Source organism: Malaclemys terrapin, chromosome 2 (genome assembly GCF_027887155.1).
Source record: "Malaclemys terrapin pileata isolate rMalTer1 chromosome 2, rMalTer1.hap1, whole genome shotgun sequence".
Taxonomy (NCBI): domain Eukaryota; kingdom Metazoa; phylum Chordata; order Testudines; family Emydidae; genus Malaclemys; species Malaclemys terrapin.
In genome coordinates, this window is record NC_071506.1 from 171,447,378 (window position 1) to 171,464,926 (window position 17,549).

The following is a 17,549-nucleotide window of genomic DNA, read 5'->3' on the forward strand; positions in this document are numbered from 1 at the left end:
CGGACCCTGCGCCCCCGGCCGGCGCTTCCCCAGCGCACCTGGAGCCCGGGAGGGGAAGCGCCCAGCCGGGGGCGCAGGGTCTGGAGGCTGCCCGGCAAACCGTGAAGCCAGTAGCGCTTGGGCTTCGGGCAGCCCCCTTGCCTCCGGACCCTGCGCCCCCAGCCGGGCACTTCCCCTCATGGGCTCCGACGGCGCAGGGTCCGGAGGCATGGGGGCTGCCCAAAGCCCGTAGCGCTCGGCTCTTAAACAGAGCCGAAGAGTCGGGGAGGAGCAGAGCCGCCGCGGCCGGAGGCTCTGCTCCTCCCCTGACTCTTCGGTTCTGTTTAAGAGCCGAGCTGCCCCAGCGCTACCGGCTTCGAGCAGTCCCCGTGCCTCCAGACCCTGCGCCGCCGGAGCCCAGGAGGGGAAGTGCCCGGCTGGCAGCTGGGGTCCGGAGGCAAGGGGGCTGCCTGAAGCCCATAGCGCTTGGGCAGCTCGGCTCTTAAACAGAGCCGAAGAGTCAGGGGAGGAGCAGAGCAGCCGCGGGAGGGGAAGTGCCCGGCCAGCATTTTCCCGGACATGTTCGACTTTTTGGCAATTCCCCCCGGACGGGGGTTTGATTGCCGAAAAGCCGGACATGTCTGGGAAAAACCGGACATATGGTAACCCTATCTTAGACTCTCCAAGAGATCTCAGAGTCATCATGGATAGTTCTCTGAAAACATCTGTTTAAAATAGTGGCAGTCAAAAAAGCTAACAGAACGTTAGGAACCATTAGAGGAGGGACCAGCACCAGTCACTGTTGGAAGACAGGATACTGGGCTAGATGGACCATTGGTCTGACCCAGTATGACCGTTCTTATGTATAACAATAAGATACTGGTGGAATAGTTGAAAACATTAAAAAAAAAACCTTAGTTTTACAATGTTAATATATAGTAAATTAATTTAATAACTCTCTTTTTATAGGCAGCAATCCAGTCACAGTTGGATGGGGTACGAACTGGTTTAAGCCAACTGCATAATGCATTGAATGACGTAAAGGACATACAGCGATCTTTGATAGATGTCAATAAAGACTGGCGACAGAGTATCAACACCATAGAAAACCTCAAGGATGTTAAGGATGCTGTAGTCCAACATAGTCAGCTGGCAGCTGCTGTAGAAAATCTCAAAAATATCTTCTCGGGTAATTCAACACAAATCTTTGATGTATGATTTGATAAGTATATTCAAATGGCATTAAAGACCATCTTACTGTAAAGGGAAGATGTTGAACTTAGCTTTCCTTTCTTAATTAATCATTACACTTAACCAGGCCGAATTTGCCTTGGTTGTATACTTGCAGCTTCAATAACTTCAGTGGGGTTGCATCGTTTGTTAGGGGAAGTTTACTGGAGGGAGTTTACTTCGCATGAGGTGCAAGAAGATCCCAACTACTGATATTGTAGGGAATAGTGAGTACACGGCACTATTCATACAGCTTTATGGGTATTTTAAACAAAAATAAATGATGCTTTCTGTTGGCTATATGATTCTATAAATCTGCAATATTGTAGTCTATAATCAAAATAAAGATTATGATTAAAGATGTAGCACAGTCATTAAAAACATCAAGAATTGCAGCAAATAATTTTTAACATATCTGTAAGCCATTACTTAGGGCAGGGGTTCTCAAATTGGGAGTTGGGACCCGTCAGGGGTCGCGAGGTTATTACATGGGGGGGAGGGGTCGCGAGCTGTCAGCCTCCACCTCAAATCCTGCTTTGCCTCCAGCATTTATAATGGTGTTTAAAAATATGTTTTTATATATTTATTGATAATGGGGGGTCGCACTCAGAGGTTTGCTATGTGAAAGGGGTCATCAGTACAAAAGTTTGAGAACCACGGACTTAGGGGGAACCAGACTAGCAAATAGAACTCATAAATTTTCTACACTTGTTTTACAGTCTCTTGATACATTTATGGTTTTGTAACATTTCTTTTTGTATCCTAATAGTGTCATGTAACTAGTTTTTCCTTTTTGTCTTTATTTTTCAGTGCCAGAGATCGTTAGGGAGACTCAGGATTTAACTGAGCAAGGAGAACTTCTGCAAGCCCATCGAAAGCTGATGGACTTAGAGTGTTCTCGTGATGATCTGATGTATGAGCAGTATCGTATGGATAGCAAGAACACCCATGACATGAATCTCATCCATGTGTACTTTGGGGATATGCAAAAACTCTCTGAGGAGCTTGCCAAACAACTCTGGATGGTGGTTCAAAGATCTCTAGTTACTGTTCGTCGAGACCCAACCTTGCTTGTCTCTGTTGTCAGGATAATTGAGAGGGAAGAGAAAATAGACAGGCGCATGCTAGACCGGAAAAAACAAACTGGGTTCATTCCTCCTGGCAGGCCAAAGAAGTGGAAAGAAAAAATGTTCAATATTTTGGACAGAACTGTAACTACCAGGATTGAAGGCACTCAAGCAGATACTAGAGAATCTGACAAAATGTGGCTTGTGCGCCATCTGGAAATCATACGCAAATATTTCCTTGATGATCTGCTGGTGGCCAAAAATCTAATGGTTCAATGTTTTCCCCCACATTATGACATTTTCAAAAAATTATTGAGCATGTATCACCAGGCTTTGTCCACACGCATGCAGGATCTCGCTTCAGAAGATCTGGAAGCAAATGAGATTGTAAGCCTTTTAACTTGGGTTTTAAATACATATAAAAGGTAAAGGCAACTTATTTATTTTAAAGTGTTTTATTAGGGATAGTTTCAAATAAATATATATGTAAAATATTTTTTAATTGGATTGTATATACCGATAAGGGTGCAGATATGTGGTGAAATATTATTATACGCGGATAGACCCATATGTACTTTTTGTAGAGCTTGTATCCTGTTTTGTGCAGAATTGTTATACGTAGCTAGGCATCTAGATTTTGGGGATGCATGTTTTTGTGTGTGTGTATACATAATTAAGACATAGAGAAAGGGACATCTTTCTAAACAGAAAGCAGTGTAATCTTAATTCAAGGTTACTGTTGCATTTCTTTGCACATTAGAAGTAGCTCTCTGGCTAAACCCTAATGCTTCTTAAAATGGCTTTGGTTGTGATCTGTTTGCTATCTCATTTCTTGTAAGTTTAGCATGTTGATGCATTTGCTTGCACCTGTTAATCTGAAAAAATCTTTGCAGATTTAGTTGAGTATTTTCCAGAGTTCAGTGGACTGTGTTCACATCCAAATTTACTTTTAATTTTCTGTAAACTTCTACATGTATTTGTGACCAAAATTTTGGGTATGGGTGACAGTCCCAGGAAATGTTTTAGGTTACCTACTTTCTACATTCACATTCAGCAAGGGTACTGGCTGTTCGAGTTTCAGTTAGTGATTACTTCAGTGTAGAAAAAAATATGATTACTTTCCACTGAAACTTTTTTCATGATGGAGAGAATGTGGTGGCTTGAATTTCTGCCCAGGAGTTTTCTCCTATGGTACTGTGAAATTCTTTTTCTGGTTTTCTTTTATGTGGTGTGATTAATGTTAGGACAGCATCAAACACATATTTGTGATTTTTTTTATTTTTTTTAAGTCTTATTCATACAAAGTAATTGGGAACAATAGCTTGAAAGGCAAAACTGTCTTGCTAATGTAGGATTGGGGTTATTGATTCCTTGCTCATTTAGTTTATAAAAAAAAGCCTTCAGGCAGTCGTTAGGTTTATACGTGTTTTGTGGTTCCTGCCTCATGGCGCATAAATACCATTCTTGTTTACTTAACTCTTCTCAATGGCTGGCATTGACTTGAATTGTACACACTTTTCTTTTTAGCTGGTTGCTTGGTTTTGCTATAATTTTCTTTGATTAGTTGAGTCTGGTATAAACCTGTTAGGTACTGAGTAATATTTGACAATGAATAGGCATAAACATAATCACACTGCAGAATTTTTTGTGAACAGCTCCAGGATGCATCTTGAGTCTGGAAATCTGTACTTTCAGTCTGCCTTATAAACAAACAAACAATAAGCAACAAAAAACAAAGGAAATAAACCAACAAGGATGAGCAGGAGATATTCATACTCTTCCTAACTAGAAAAAGTTTCTAAATTAATGCCCTGCTTCCTGTCTACTCTAGTGGTTTATTTGAATGTAAAGAAATGCTAAAGAGGGCGCCCGTGCATGCTCTAAGCAACTTGGTCATAACTTAAAAATAAATGCAACCAATTTCAACACTAGCTGCCAGTGATCATGGTTAGAAATGGGAAATTTTTCTCCACTGAAGATGCATTTACAGATCTCAGAAAGGTCATGTATGGTGCTCATGAAATTTGGAAAAAAAGGAATTCTAAAATAGTCAAGTTGTATTTTGCTTTCCCAAAACTTGGCTCAGAAGCTGTTTTTGAGTTGAATCTATGTCTAATAGCTGAGTAGAGGAGAAATTAAGTGAGGTTTGGAGTGAATTAAAAGGCTTAAATCGCTTCCTCTCAAATAAATATTTAATTCTGACAGATTGGCTGTCTTTTACAACTGTCTTTTAAGGAGTTGAGATCCTTGGAGTCCTGATGCTATTTCTTTATACAGCTAAACACACTGCTATATAGAAAGTGCCCTAGAGATACTTTACATGACTGCATTAGAGTCATGGCCTAAATCCAAATTTGTGTTTTAGCACATACTTACTAATAAGCTGTTGACGTTAAAAATGGAGGGAAGGGAGTCAGCAGTGAGATCTAGGGGCAATGCCAGGCTCAGAAGCCCGGCCACCTTCCAACACAACTGTTGGTAAAATCAGATTCCGAACTGGGTGATATCCATCGCCCCTATATCTTTGCCCATGTTACAGTAGAGGTACCTGGTGATGGCATAAATGGATGGGATTGACTCTTGCCCACCTCAGAGCCTTGTGACTGGTGAGGGTGGGGAAGTATTAACACAGCACCCTCCTTCTAATCTCCTGCGTGCTGCAAGGGGAAAGAGAGGAGTCTTGTGAAGAGGAAGAATGATCTTTTGGTTAAGGACTAGGACATAGAAGGTGTGGGCTCTATTATTAGCTCTGCCATAGGTTTGCTTTGTTTGACCTTTGGTGAGTCACTTAATTTCTCTGTTCCTCAGTTCCTCATCTGTAAAATAAAGATGATGTGGGTTCCCTGAGGCTAGAAGTATTCAGGAACTACTGTGATAGTGCCACAGAATAACCTAAATAAACAAACACCCCTCTACCAGTCTGTTTTTGGATCATCTTCTCCCATGAATAACACCCAATGAACTGCAGCAAACAGAATTGAATTCAGGATTCCAAATTGCAGCTGTGAAACTGACAAGTCTTGTGAGTTTTACTCCACTGCTGGGAGTATTTGGGAAACTGTCACTGTGCCTCAGTGGGTCACAGCTGAGAATACCAGATTCAGGACAAACTGCTGAGAAATGGGGCAGACCCACCCCAAAACTGGTAGTTATTCTTCCATAAGCTATACCAAGCCGGTAACAAAAGTAAACCTCTGTCTCGCCACGCAGGTTAACAAGAAATCAGAAATGCAGTCTCCTTAGGTATCCCAGCCCTTGTTTCACCATGCATCCACTAGACTTTATGGTGAGTGGTTTTTTAAAACCAATTTCATCCAAAAAAGGGTTTTTCTAATCCCAAGAAATAGCCACATAGGCAGATCAATAAATAACTCAGATCTTACCCAATAATCATGCTGTTGCCAATCCTTTAAGTATCTAATATCTATAGGTTTATTTATAAGAGGAAAGAAAGAGGAGAGAGTTCAAATGGTCGAGGAAAACAAATACAATAACTTTGCAATGAATAAAAAGAACAGGAGTACTTGTGGCACCTTAGAGACTAAGAAATTTATTTCAGCATAAGCTTTCGTGGGCTACAGCTCACTTCTTGAGATGCATCTGAAGAAGTGAGCTGTAGCCCACGAAAGCTTATGCTGAAATAAATTTGTTAGTCTCTAAGGTGCCACAAGTACTCCTGTTCTTTTTGCGGATACAGACTAACACGGCTGCTACTTTGAAACTTTGCAATGAGTGTATGTATCAGACTTGAAGCAGTGATGGAATAAACTGCTGGCTTGTAAAGTCTCTGGTAACTTCCAAAAGATTGGAAGGTTCTCAGTCCATTGATTGGAATGCTCCTTTTATTGTAAGTTCACAGATCAAAGCATGAAAGAGGCAAAATGGAGATGCTTCCAGGATCTTTTATATCTTCACCCATGTGGAGGGGATGCTCTCAGTCTTAGTTTGTGGAAAATTACAGGCACAAGATGGAGTCCAGGGTCAAATGAGTTAGTCACATGCCCTTGCATAAATTGATGACTCATAGGAGCAGCCATTACCTGTACTCTGGCTAAAGTGTCCACAGGAAGGCTCACTGGGCAGGGACAAGCTTCTTCTATGGCCTATTGTGTTCTTTAATTGGTCCATCAACTTGAATAGCTCATTCAGAATGTGCTGGCCAGACTGGCTGTAAATTACCTTGTGGGTGTTACCCCAGGAGCAAATACATTTGAAATACCAGTACATAAATCAATATTCATAACTTTAGATACAGAGATGATACTTGCATACAAACAGGATAATCATATTTGATTGTGACTTTTCCATTGGTACCTTACATGACATAATTTGTAAAGTATTTGTTGCAGTTGTCTAACATTGGCAATATTAATGAGCTAAACGGTCATGTTTCAATCATATAGTGTCACAGAAACCTCCGGGCAGCAGCAGAGGCACTGGATTAGTGCTTCGATACCAAGATGTTAAGCTTCTTAAAAATATCTTAGGCAAACTGCCTACGTGCTCAGGAAGATGTCACTGGATAGTTTACTTTTGGAATGTTATTTTTGCAACTGTAAAGGCTAGGAACATTTTTAAATGTATTATAGTAGCACCCAAAGATCTCAGTTGGGACTGGATAATGCACACAAGCAGAAAAGAGACAATTCCTGCCCTGAAGGGATGCTTTTCTGCAGAAATTGATGGCCTAAGCACTTGGCATGGAAAATTTCCAATTTATCATTGGTGAGTAGGTTTTTAGCTGTACTGTTAAGATGTGTCTACACTAAGGATGTAAATAATGTTTTTAAAAAGTAAACGTTTAAACTATTAAAATGTTACTGGTTAAACGTTTAACTGTTAGGCTTCGCTGCTGCCCCTGCGCGCCCAGGGTCCCAGCTGCCGGCCTCTGGGACCTAAGACGGGAGGTGCCAGGGGCCAGGACCCATGGTGAGGGGGCTGGGATCCTGGGAGCGGGGTGGGAGCTGAGTCCCGCAGCACAGTTTAAATGTTAACCAGAATACCTTACCAATAAGACTGATGCTTATCGGTTAACATTTTTCATCCCTAGTCTACACTACAAGCACTACAGTGGCACAGCTGCAGTGCCTCAGCTACACTGCTGTAGTGTAGACACTTAAGCGTGGTCTACACTGGGGGGGTGGGGTCGATCTAAGTTACGCAACTTCAGCTACGTGACTAACATATCTGAAGTCGATGTACTTAGACCTACTCACCGCGGTGTCTTCACTGCGGTGAGTCAACTGCTGCCGCTCCCCCGTCGACTCTGCCCGCCTCTCATGGCGGTGGAGTACAGGGTGAACGGGAGAGCACTCGGGGTCAATTTATCGTGTCTGTGAATTTTGCACACCTCCAAGTGACATGGCTTGGCTGGTCTAAGTTTTAGGTGTAAACCAGACCTAAGACATATCTAGGAGCTAATGGAAGTGATAGTGGTGATTTGGTAGTTGGCACTCTTCCCTCTGAGTTAATATTGAGCCAATTCCTTAGAATGGTGCTATGAAGCATTCTGTTTCTTGAAGTGCCATGTTTTTGGATGAAACCTAAAATTAAAGTCCTGGTCACTAGTGTGTTTAAGAGCAGGGATAGAATGTATGTATCCTGGCCAATCTCCCTCTTTAGTAGTAATTATACTTTGCCCATGTAAATTAGTCCCTACAGTTTCAATTGCATAAAAAAGTTTTTCACTTCCATTCTCTGAGCTGTTGCAGAGTGCTGTTGGAGCGGAAGTGTTTCACCTCAGAGATGGCTGCATTTCAGTAGCAAGCAAAGTGATCTCTAGTGTTTCGGTATATCACTTCAAATTTGTAAATGATCTTGGTGATGTCATGCTCTGTAAAATGGACATTGTTAATGAAGAAAGACTCCTCCTGGCTCAGTGTTGGATATATGTGAACTAGAAGACCCGTGAGGTGGAACTGGAAAGAGGGGGATTGGTGGCTATCTTCAGAAAAGTGAAGTAGAAATAATAAAAAATAGATTTTAAGATTATATTAAAATATATATATATTACTCTCATTTATGTTTGCATTTTAGGAATTTTTATTTCCTTAATTTTGATTAAATAATTTTTTTCATTTACAATTTACAAAACACTGTAAAAAGTTTTTCCAAATATTGGAACCATTTCATAATTGTAATAGAACAATTATGAAGGTGTGCTTTGCTTGGATAACTCCATTTTGGGGTTTGGAAGATGAAGGGCTGTTGCTACTATCTTATGCTTTGGTAGGGTTGTGGCTTTAGTCATGTGTGCACACACAGTTTTGTCTTCTTGCTTTAATATCTTTAAACTCATCTGAATTTAAAATATTACTATAATTTTTGTTTTTGCCCTTGCTAAATTGCATAAACATTAGGGTTGCCCTACTTTCTTCCTCCTACAAAAAAGGTGACCTCTTCATCATGACTACAGCATATAGTACCACTATTGTACTGAACATTTGAGCTATATTTCTAGTTCCGTAACAATGTGTGTGTATATATACTGTCTCCTCTTTTATATTTATTCTATACTTTTAAAGAACTATGGTGTTATTGTATGGCTGCTTAAAAGAAACTATGGGATGATTGGTATTGTTGACTGTGGATACGTTGATCATTATTGACTCCCCTTTCTGATGATAGGCTTCTGTACTTAAAGCTCTGATTATGTTTAATTGTTTACACTAATACCTCCCCCCAATTTTAGAATGTATATGTTCTGTGTCTACAGTGTCTGTCAGAAGTCCATAGTCAGCACAATTTGTTTTTTATATATAAAGTAAAGTTATTAATGAGCAATCATTCAAAGTTCTAGATAAAAAATAATTTAGAAATGGATATAGGGATAACATTTCTATATTAAAAATATATGTATGTAAATGAATTAGTACTTTAAGTATTTTTGGTTAGCCAAATAGTAGTTCTAGTTTTGAGGTTTCTTTGTACTTTCAATTAATTTATTTCCTGGATTGTTTAAGAATTTTCAGAGACTTGTAAATAATGAAAAATCATCTGTTGAAGTTGTATCTGAAAGGTTGCAAATTTCTATAACTTCTTTTCTTCATTTGCAATTTATGGTTTTGTTTTATTTTTTCATTTCAGTACAGAGATGATGGGAAATTCCGAACTGGCCCCAGAAGTGGATGTAAATTCTCTAAATCCTTTAATTTCACAAAATGTGATAGACCAGCTTCTTAGCAAGTACATGTCGACACTTACTGTAAGTAACAGTAAACTTCTGGATTCCTTCAAATAAAAATAAGACACCTTGTGTTTGTACCTAAATTCTTAAAATGCTGTTTCATCAGAGGAAAAACTTGTGACTTTTTCTTAAACTTTAATTGGGTGTAATTAACTTCATATACATGAGAATTTGGCTTTGAACAGTTAATCAAATGATTTCATAGCTACATTTCAATAAAACACAAAGGATTATTTATGCTTTATAGAAGTTATTAGTCATGAGAAGTGGCCACTGTGGTGTTTTGTAATTTAGCGACTCCTAAATTCACATAAATGGTTAGATTACATATAGAGGGCTGTCAGTTAATTGCAGTTAATACATGCAATTAACACAAAACAAATTACCATATATACTCATTCATAAGCCAAATTTTTTTAGTAAAAAAAGGGAAGCACCAGAGACGGGGGTCGGCTTATGAACGGGTATAGAGAGGGAGAGGTGGAACCCAGCCCCTCCCCCCAACAGAGGGAGCAAGGAGAGGCAGCACAGCCAGAAGGGAAGAGGCGGGACCAGAGTCTCTCTGCTTCTGGCCACATTGCTCTCCCCCCAGCCTCTGAAGCAGCTGCAGCCTGCGTGCTGCTTGGCCCCGCCCCCCAGAGCAGGCTGTGGCCGTGCCACCCGAGCACCGGAGCACGCTGCGGCCGTGCCGACCAGCCCAGCCCGCTGGAACATGCTGCGGCTGAGCCGTAGGAGCAGGCTGCAGCCACACTGCCCAGCCTGCCGGAGCAACTCCAGCCACGTCAGAGACGTCCTCCCCTGGCCCTCCCTAGGTGGGAAGGGATGGGATGGGGAGAGTGTGGAGGGGTGGTTACAGGGGTTACTCCCCTGACTCCCAGTTGCTGTCCCGGCCTGTCAGGGTAAGCAGCTGGCGCGCCGGGACATTTTATGTACTTAGGTTCACCTCTGTGCCTGCGGACGCTCGAGGTAAACAAACCATCTCAGCCCACCAGTGGCTTATCCTGATGGCCCGGGAGCCAAAGTTTGCTGACCCCTGAATTATAGGGTCGGCTTATGAACGGGTTATAAAAATTTTCCATTTTTACTTATGCATCTTGGGGGGGGAGGGGTCAGCTTATAAACGAACCGGCTTCTGATCGAGTATATTTGGGTAACTAGATTTTAAAAAATAGCTGCAGTTAGTCGCCATTTTAATCACACTGTTAAACAATAATAGAATACCAACTTAAATTGGTATTCTAAATATTTTTGGATGTTTTTCTTCATTTTCAAATACATTGATTTCAATTACAAGACAGAATACAAAGTGTAAAGTGCTCACTTTATTATTTTTTTATTACAAATATTTGCATTGTAGAAAAAGATGAACAAAAGAAATAGTTTTCAGAATAGCAGCTGTGTTAGTCTGTATCTGCAAAAAGAACAGGAGTACTTGTGGCACCTTAGAGACTAACAAATTTATTTCAGCATAAGCTTTCGTGGGCTACAGCCCACTTCTTCGGATGCATAGAATGGAACATATATGGAGGAGGTGTGTATATATATACACATACAGAGCATGAAAAGGTGGGAGTTGTCTACCAACTCTGAGAGGCCAATTAAGTAAGAGGAAAAAAAAAAACTCCCACCTTTTCATGCTCTCTGTATGTGTATATATATATATATCTCTCCTCAATATATGTTCCATTCTATGCATCCGAAGAAGTGGACTGTGGCCCACGAAAGCTTATGTGCGATTAAAACAGCAATTAATCATGACTATTTTTAATCTATCAATTAATTGTGATTATTTTTTTAATAGTTTGACAGCCCTAATTATATACACTTATAGACCACTAAATTCTGGTACTGTAACTATATCAAAACTTGGCACACAGTCTTTTCAGCCATGGGCTCTTTCTTCACAAACACCCTGATCTTCTTGCATGTCTGTCAGCTTGACTCTTGTATGTAGTGTAGTTGTAGCCATGTTGCTCCCAGGATATTAGAAAGACAAGGTGGGTGAGGTAATCTTTTATTGGGCCAGGAAATTGGGCCAGGAAAAGATATACCTCATCCACTTTGTGTCTCAGCATGACTCTTGAGCAGACATGATAGAAAAAGGCTTTTAATGAGCAGATGGTTTCCATGATACCTCAGGACTATCTAAGGTCTACCTATTTTACTGATCCACCTTCCCAATCTGGGAATTTTTGGAGTGTGGCACGAAGCTAGGAAACGTTTTGCCTTCTTTCAGGATGGGCATGTTAACAGCCAAAATATCTGCCTTGGGTCCAAGTGGCTGCCACTTGAAAAATATTTAGGTGTAGAACAGGTTAAAAAAATAGTTTGTGGGGAATTTTGAAAGTTTTTCATAGGATTAAAAATGGGCCAATTTTCCATTTTTGATGAAAGTTTGAGATTTTTATTGAAATTGTGTTTGAATTAGTAATTGAAGGCTTTTCTTTACAAAAACATATACCTTCAGTAAATGAAAATGTCCTGTAATTGTTTTGAACATGATTTTGACAAATTTCAATTTTAAAAAGTTTCAATTTTTTTTGTGAAAAACTTCAAAGAAGTTGACTGATCTTTGCAAAAGTTTCATTTTGGGGAAAAAAGGCCATTTTTGTCAAAATAAATTTTGGGGTGTGAAATTTTGATCACCCCTATTTAGGTGATAGTCATTTCATCTGAGTACATTCAGTGTATGAGTGCATTGAGTCAGCCTGCTCTTCTACACAGGGAAAAGTTCAGAGCTTTATGATTTCCTATCTGCTGCTAGGAGTTATAACTACTGACCTGGAGAAACTTAATTACTTGCATCCTGAATGCCCTCTCTGTCCTTTAGCACCCCATAGTTCATGTTTACTATGAAGTGGCTGCAGGTCATGCTAATACATTTTTGTTTAATGCTTTGCATTGATAGGAACCCCAGGCCTAGTTCTATGGGGTTGATTTTTTTTCTTAGTTCAACATGCATCAAAATAATTTGGGACAGGACAAAACAATTTAGAGCGGAAAGTAAAAGACATTATCATTTGCCCTTTGAAAAACATAAGCAATATTTAGGTAGACCGCAAAGACAGTCCTTGCTAAATGCTAATTTTGAACACCGTCTCCTCTTCCAGTAATGTCCATGGGATCTTTAATGGCCACAAGCAATCAGAACCGTGGTTTTACATCTCATCCAAAAGCCAGCTGTTCTTAACATCATTCTTTGGAATTCATTCCGTATTTACTCAAATGGAAGAGTGACATTGATTGTTTTCTGCAGCATTTGAGTTTTCTTTAGAACTTAGGAATTGCTATATTGGGTCAGACCGATGGTCCATCTAGTTCAATATCTTGTTTTTGACAGTGGCCAGTGCCAGATGCTCCAGAGGAACATGAAAGTAGTCTTAGGCAGATGTGGGATAGTCTGTCTCCACATTAAGTCTCTTCCTACCCTGTTTCCCCGAAAATAAGACATCCTCCGAAAATAAGGCCTACTTACAGTTTTGCCTCTCGTTGTAATATAAGGCATCCCCCCGATAATAAGACCTCCCCGATAATAAGGCATCCACCGATAATAAGGCATTTTTCATTTCTGAAAAATAAGACATCCCCTGAAAATAAGACCTAGCGCATCTTTGGGAGCAAAAATTAATATAAGACACTGTCTTATTTTCGGGGAAACAGGGTAATCCTTCAGCTAGAAATTGGTTTAAGAGCTGAAGCATGAGGTTTAATGTTTCTTCCAAAACTTGTTAAGTGTTAGCTCTTACATATAATGTTCTATTTCTTATTGAATTTTGGAGATCTCCCATCCAAATACTGGCCAAACTTGATTTAGTTTAGTTGGAATCTTGTGAGATTGTAGTCTGAAGTGATATTGACCTTTTTTGTACATAATCAGTGTGAAACTCAATTTTGTATATGGCACCTCAATACTGCAGTGATGGTTGTAACAGTAGCCATGAGAGTGAGTGAAAACTGATTTTCCTTATTGGTTAAAATACCTTTAATTATAAAAAGGGATATTTGTCTGAAGGCCATAGTGGGGTTTTTCCTATTTTGATTCCAAGTAATTTTGTCTTTGCTTTTTCCTGTTTCTTTTTAATCTAATTTTTTTAATTGCAGTCCAACATCATTGGTTGGCTACGAAAAGCACTGGAGACAGATAAAAAAGACTGGATAAAAGAAACTGAGCCAGAAGCAGATCAAGATGGGTACTATCAGACTACACTCGCAGCTATTGTATTTCAGGTATGAGTTAATTTTAAAAAAAATTCTGAAAAAAAAAATAGAAAAATGGGACAGGTGGAAAAACAAGAAAACTGGGAAGCTCTTGAAATGCAGATTCTTTGTATCAATATAGATTGAATTGGTTTCATTTTCTCGTTATGAAATGCTTACCTAGAAGAGTGGCAGCCTCTTGAGCTGGAAGAGTAACGTTAAGAATATTTGTAACACTTTCATGGTTCTCTCATAAAATATGTAAGAATATCCAGAAACATCAGTGAATCGTTCATGATTTTCTTTTTTTCTGCCGTACTGATAGTATTTTGCATACTACCTACCTCCTTTTCTGTACAACATCATTATAGGAAGGGAAGGAATGTTTAAAAACTGACTGAAGCTTCGTTTCTTACCCATAGACAATACTGAGTAGGAACATCCATCTTTCCTACTTTTACCTTGAATTTTTGTTAAATTGGAATCTATGAAACACCTAAGGAATGTTATGTAAGGGTAAGAATGAAATGGAATGTTGAAGAGATTGTGCCCGGGTTCACCCAGGCACATTCTTGCATTCTACAAGCTTAAAGGTGACCTAAAAAGGGGTAAATAGGTTTGTGGCTTTTCTGTACGTGTGTGTGTGTGTGTGTGTGTGTATTCCTTTTTTTAAAGGTCAGGACATGTCTTCCTCTTCTCCCCTTTGCCCCTCCAAAAAAAAAAAAGTTTTGTTTTGTTTTTTTTCCACTGCTTGTTTGTTTTTTTTTTGGTTGTTGTTTTTTTTACGTTAGAAAGTCAGATTTTGTCAATTGTGGAAGAGTATGACTGACTGGCAATCTAGTAGGTTCATGACATCAGTGATATGAAGGATGTGAAACCTGAATGAAAAGGGAAATTATTCTTATTCAGACAGTTTAAAACTGTTCATTTGGGCATTTTTTTGTTGACATTTTTATGCTAACACCTGTTTAACTAAGAGCCTGTTTATATTAGAGAAATTTGCACTGAAGTAACTACTCATATATCTACTTCTGTTTAAACTCCTAATGTGGATTCTCTACACTGATGCAAAACCAGGGCCGGCTCCAGGCACCAGTTTAACAAGCAGGTGCTGGGGCGGCCAAGGGAGAAGGGCGGCACCGGCGGCAATTCGGGGGCGGCAGGTCCCTCACTCCCTCTAGGAGCGAAGGACTTGCCGCTGAACTGCCACCACCGATCGCAGCTTTTTTTTTTTTTCCCAATTGCCGCCGCTGATCGCGATCACGGCTATTTTTTTTTTTTTTTTTTTTTTTTGCTTGGGGCGACAGAAATGCTGGAGCCAGCCCTGTGCAAAACTACCCATGTAACTTACTTCAGGAAGCTACTGAAGTAATCATTCTGGTACAGTGCATCAGTATTAGAGGTTTACATTAGGATAGATAGCTACACTAATGCAAATTTCCTAATTTAGATCAGCCCTAAAACACTTGGGAGAAAAGCTCTCTCTGTGAAGGATCCAAAAACTTCACCATTTAAATGCTACTTCAGTTAAGAGCTCCCACCCATCCACATGTGAATCATGAAAGAAGTCCTTCAGCAAAAATAGGGAAGACAGGTCTTGACATTCCTGATACTTCTAAGATTAAAAAAGTAGAACAACCTCCCTTTTTTGTGTGTGGGGGAGCCTTTCAAACATTCTTTATAAATCATAAAAAGTAAAGTCACAAAACCATTTTTTTAATTTTGCAGGTTACCTTTAAAAGTAGTTGGCAAATATCTTAAGTGAACAGATGAGTTTCTTTTCCCAGTCTCTCACATGTTCCCCACCTTGTCTCCATGACCTCATCCACACTAAGCTTTTCATCAAATTCATCCACACTTGTACTAGCACCAGTTCTGGTTATGGGTTCTGAACAAGGCTAGATGACAAATAGTTAAAATGCTGGTGTCTGATCTACACTAGCACAACAATCATTGACCACATCCGTGGAGTAGCTTCACTACTAATGCAACAATGAAAGACTTTCAGAAACTTGCCAGCATAAAGGTAGCTTGCATATCCTCTCAAGTTCTCATTTATTTCCCTTCTTTTTTTCATCTGTATGTCTTCTCCCATTCCCTTCCCATTCATCCCCCACAATTTTTAGAGCACCTTCATCTTGTGCCCAATTGTGAGCATTCTTCTGATGCCAAGTTATCTCTTGCATATGTAGGAATAGGTAGAAATGCTGCAGGAGCTGACTTAAAGACGTTGGTCCACCATGAAGAGCAAATCAGCATTGATTTGGAGATGGGGGGGAATCCAGAGTGATGCTTCCTTACATGAAAAATATCTGACTGCCTCTCAGTACCATTTTAAAAATATCGGACATTTGTGGATGCCTAGCAAGAAGTTACCTATTAAATTCGTGGCAGTTGCTATTCTGTGGATTAGCAGGAGAGAGTGTATGGATTTAATTTTAAAAAATGCAGGGGATCTCGCACCAGTTTAAATCTCCAAATAGCATTTTGTAGGGAATCCTGCCATGTTTGAGTCGCTATTCCAGCTATTGGTCTATCTTTATAACTAAGCTATTTCTCATTTTAGATGTTTGAGCAGAATCTTCAGGTAGCTGCTCAGATAAGTGAAGATTTGAAAACGAAGGTACTGCTTCTCTGTCTTCAACAAATGAATTCATTCCTGACAAGGTAAAAAAAAGGGGGGTGGGGGATACTCTGAAGTCTCTTAGTCCTCCCTGTCTCGCTGTCCCATACTCCTACCTTTGCTTCCTTGTACATGCTTCCCTATTGCCTGATCCCTGTCCTCTCCCAGATATGCCACCTGGTCCTTTTTCCACTGAACATGGTACCTTGCTGCCTTTTTTCCTTCTCTGCTCCCCCTGGAAATTTTGTTCTGTTGGTGACTGGCAGCTCCAGTCCCACTGGTGGTCAAGTTCTTGAGATCAGCTCCTGACTCTCTATCTTCCGCAGTAAAGCAATAGTTCCAAATAGAGGCAGCTAGGCAGGCACATCCTTCTTGCACTCAGCTGATTTTTAAAGTCTTGAAATGGAAATACTAGAGACCTGTAGAATCAGGTGGAAACAAAGAGGAGATTGAATACTATGTGACCAATCAGCTTTCCACAAAACACATTTTTGTAAATGTTCTTCAGGCTGTCAGTGGGCATTTGGCTTAGAATTGTGTAGCTTTTCATCTATTTAATAGCTCTTTGGGTTTGCTACAGGTACAAAGAAGAAGCCCAATTATATAAAGAGGAGCACCTAAAAAATCGTCAGCATCCTCAGTGCTATGTTCAATATATGATTGCCGTAATCAACAACTGTCAGACCTTTAAGTAAGTTTGCACGTTTATACAGTATTGTAAAAAAAAAATCAATATTTATTTATTTATTTATCTCAATTTATAATGCATATAAGAAACCTAAACTGAGGGCTCCTCTTGGCGAATGTCCTTCCAGCTGTTCCTTCTTTTTTATACCAAGGGGACTTCAGCTCAAGTGTCTCAACTGACTGCTGAGGGAACAAGGCAGGTCCCAAGCCATTTAAGGTGACACTGAAATTGGCCACTGAGCAAAAGCAGCTCAGGCTAATCAAGCTGTCACCACTTAAAATAAAACCACCAGTTAAGACTTTGCAGAGCTTTGGAAGAAAAATAACTTTTTTTTTTTTTTTTTTGCCTCTCTGAGTCATGGCATGAGAATTTAAAGAAATCTTTATCCATTTGCTTTAGCCCACGGCTTCTGCCTTACACTTGATATGTCATAACTCATCTGTAAACCACTGTGGCCTGTGTAGGCAAAGCTGGAGAAATGGGTGTGTAGAGACCACTGTAACGACTGAGGATACTTTTTTTATTATAAAATCTTACCAAATGCTTAATAGGTTGATCTGGAAGAGGACCAATATAATC

General features: G+C 39.9%; 1 protein-coding gene across 2 annotated transcripts in view; it reads left to right on the forward strand.

Annotated features, from left to right (window-relative positions):
- The window catches only part of EXOC3 (exocyst complex component 3), a 37,669-nt gene that overhangs the window by 11,566 nt on the left and 8,554 nt on the right, over nt 1-17,549 (forward strand). For both annotated transcript variants that reach the window (XM_054018565.1, XM_054018566.1), the window contains exons 3-8: nt 949-1,168; nt 2,020-2,701; nt 9,363-9,480; nt 13,564-13,689; nt 16,226-16,326; nt 16,863-16,973. In XM_054018565.1, the coding sequence (XP_053874540.1) occupies nt 949-1,168; nt 2,020-2,701; nt 9,363-9,480; nt 13,564-13,689; nt 16,226-16,326; nt 16,863-16,973 (1,358 nt within the window). The remainder of the gene's footprint in view (nt 1-948; nt 1,169-2,019; nt 2,702-9,362; nt 9,481-13,563; nt 13,690-16,225; nt 16,327-16,862; nt 16,974-17,549) is intronic.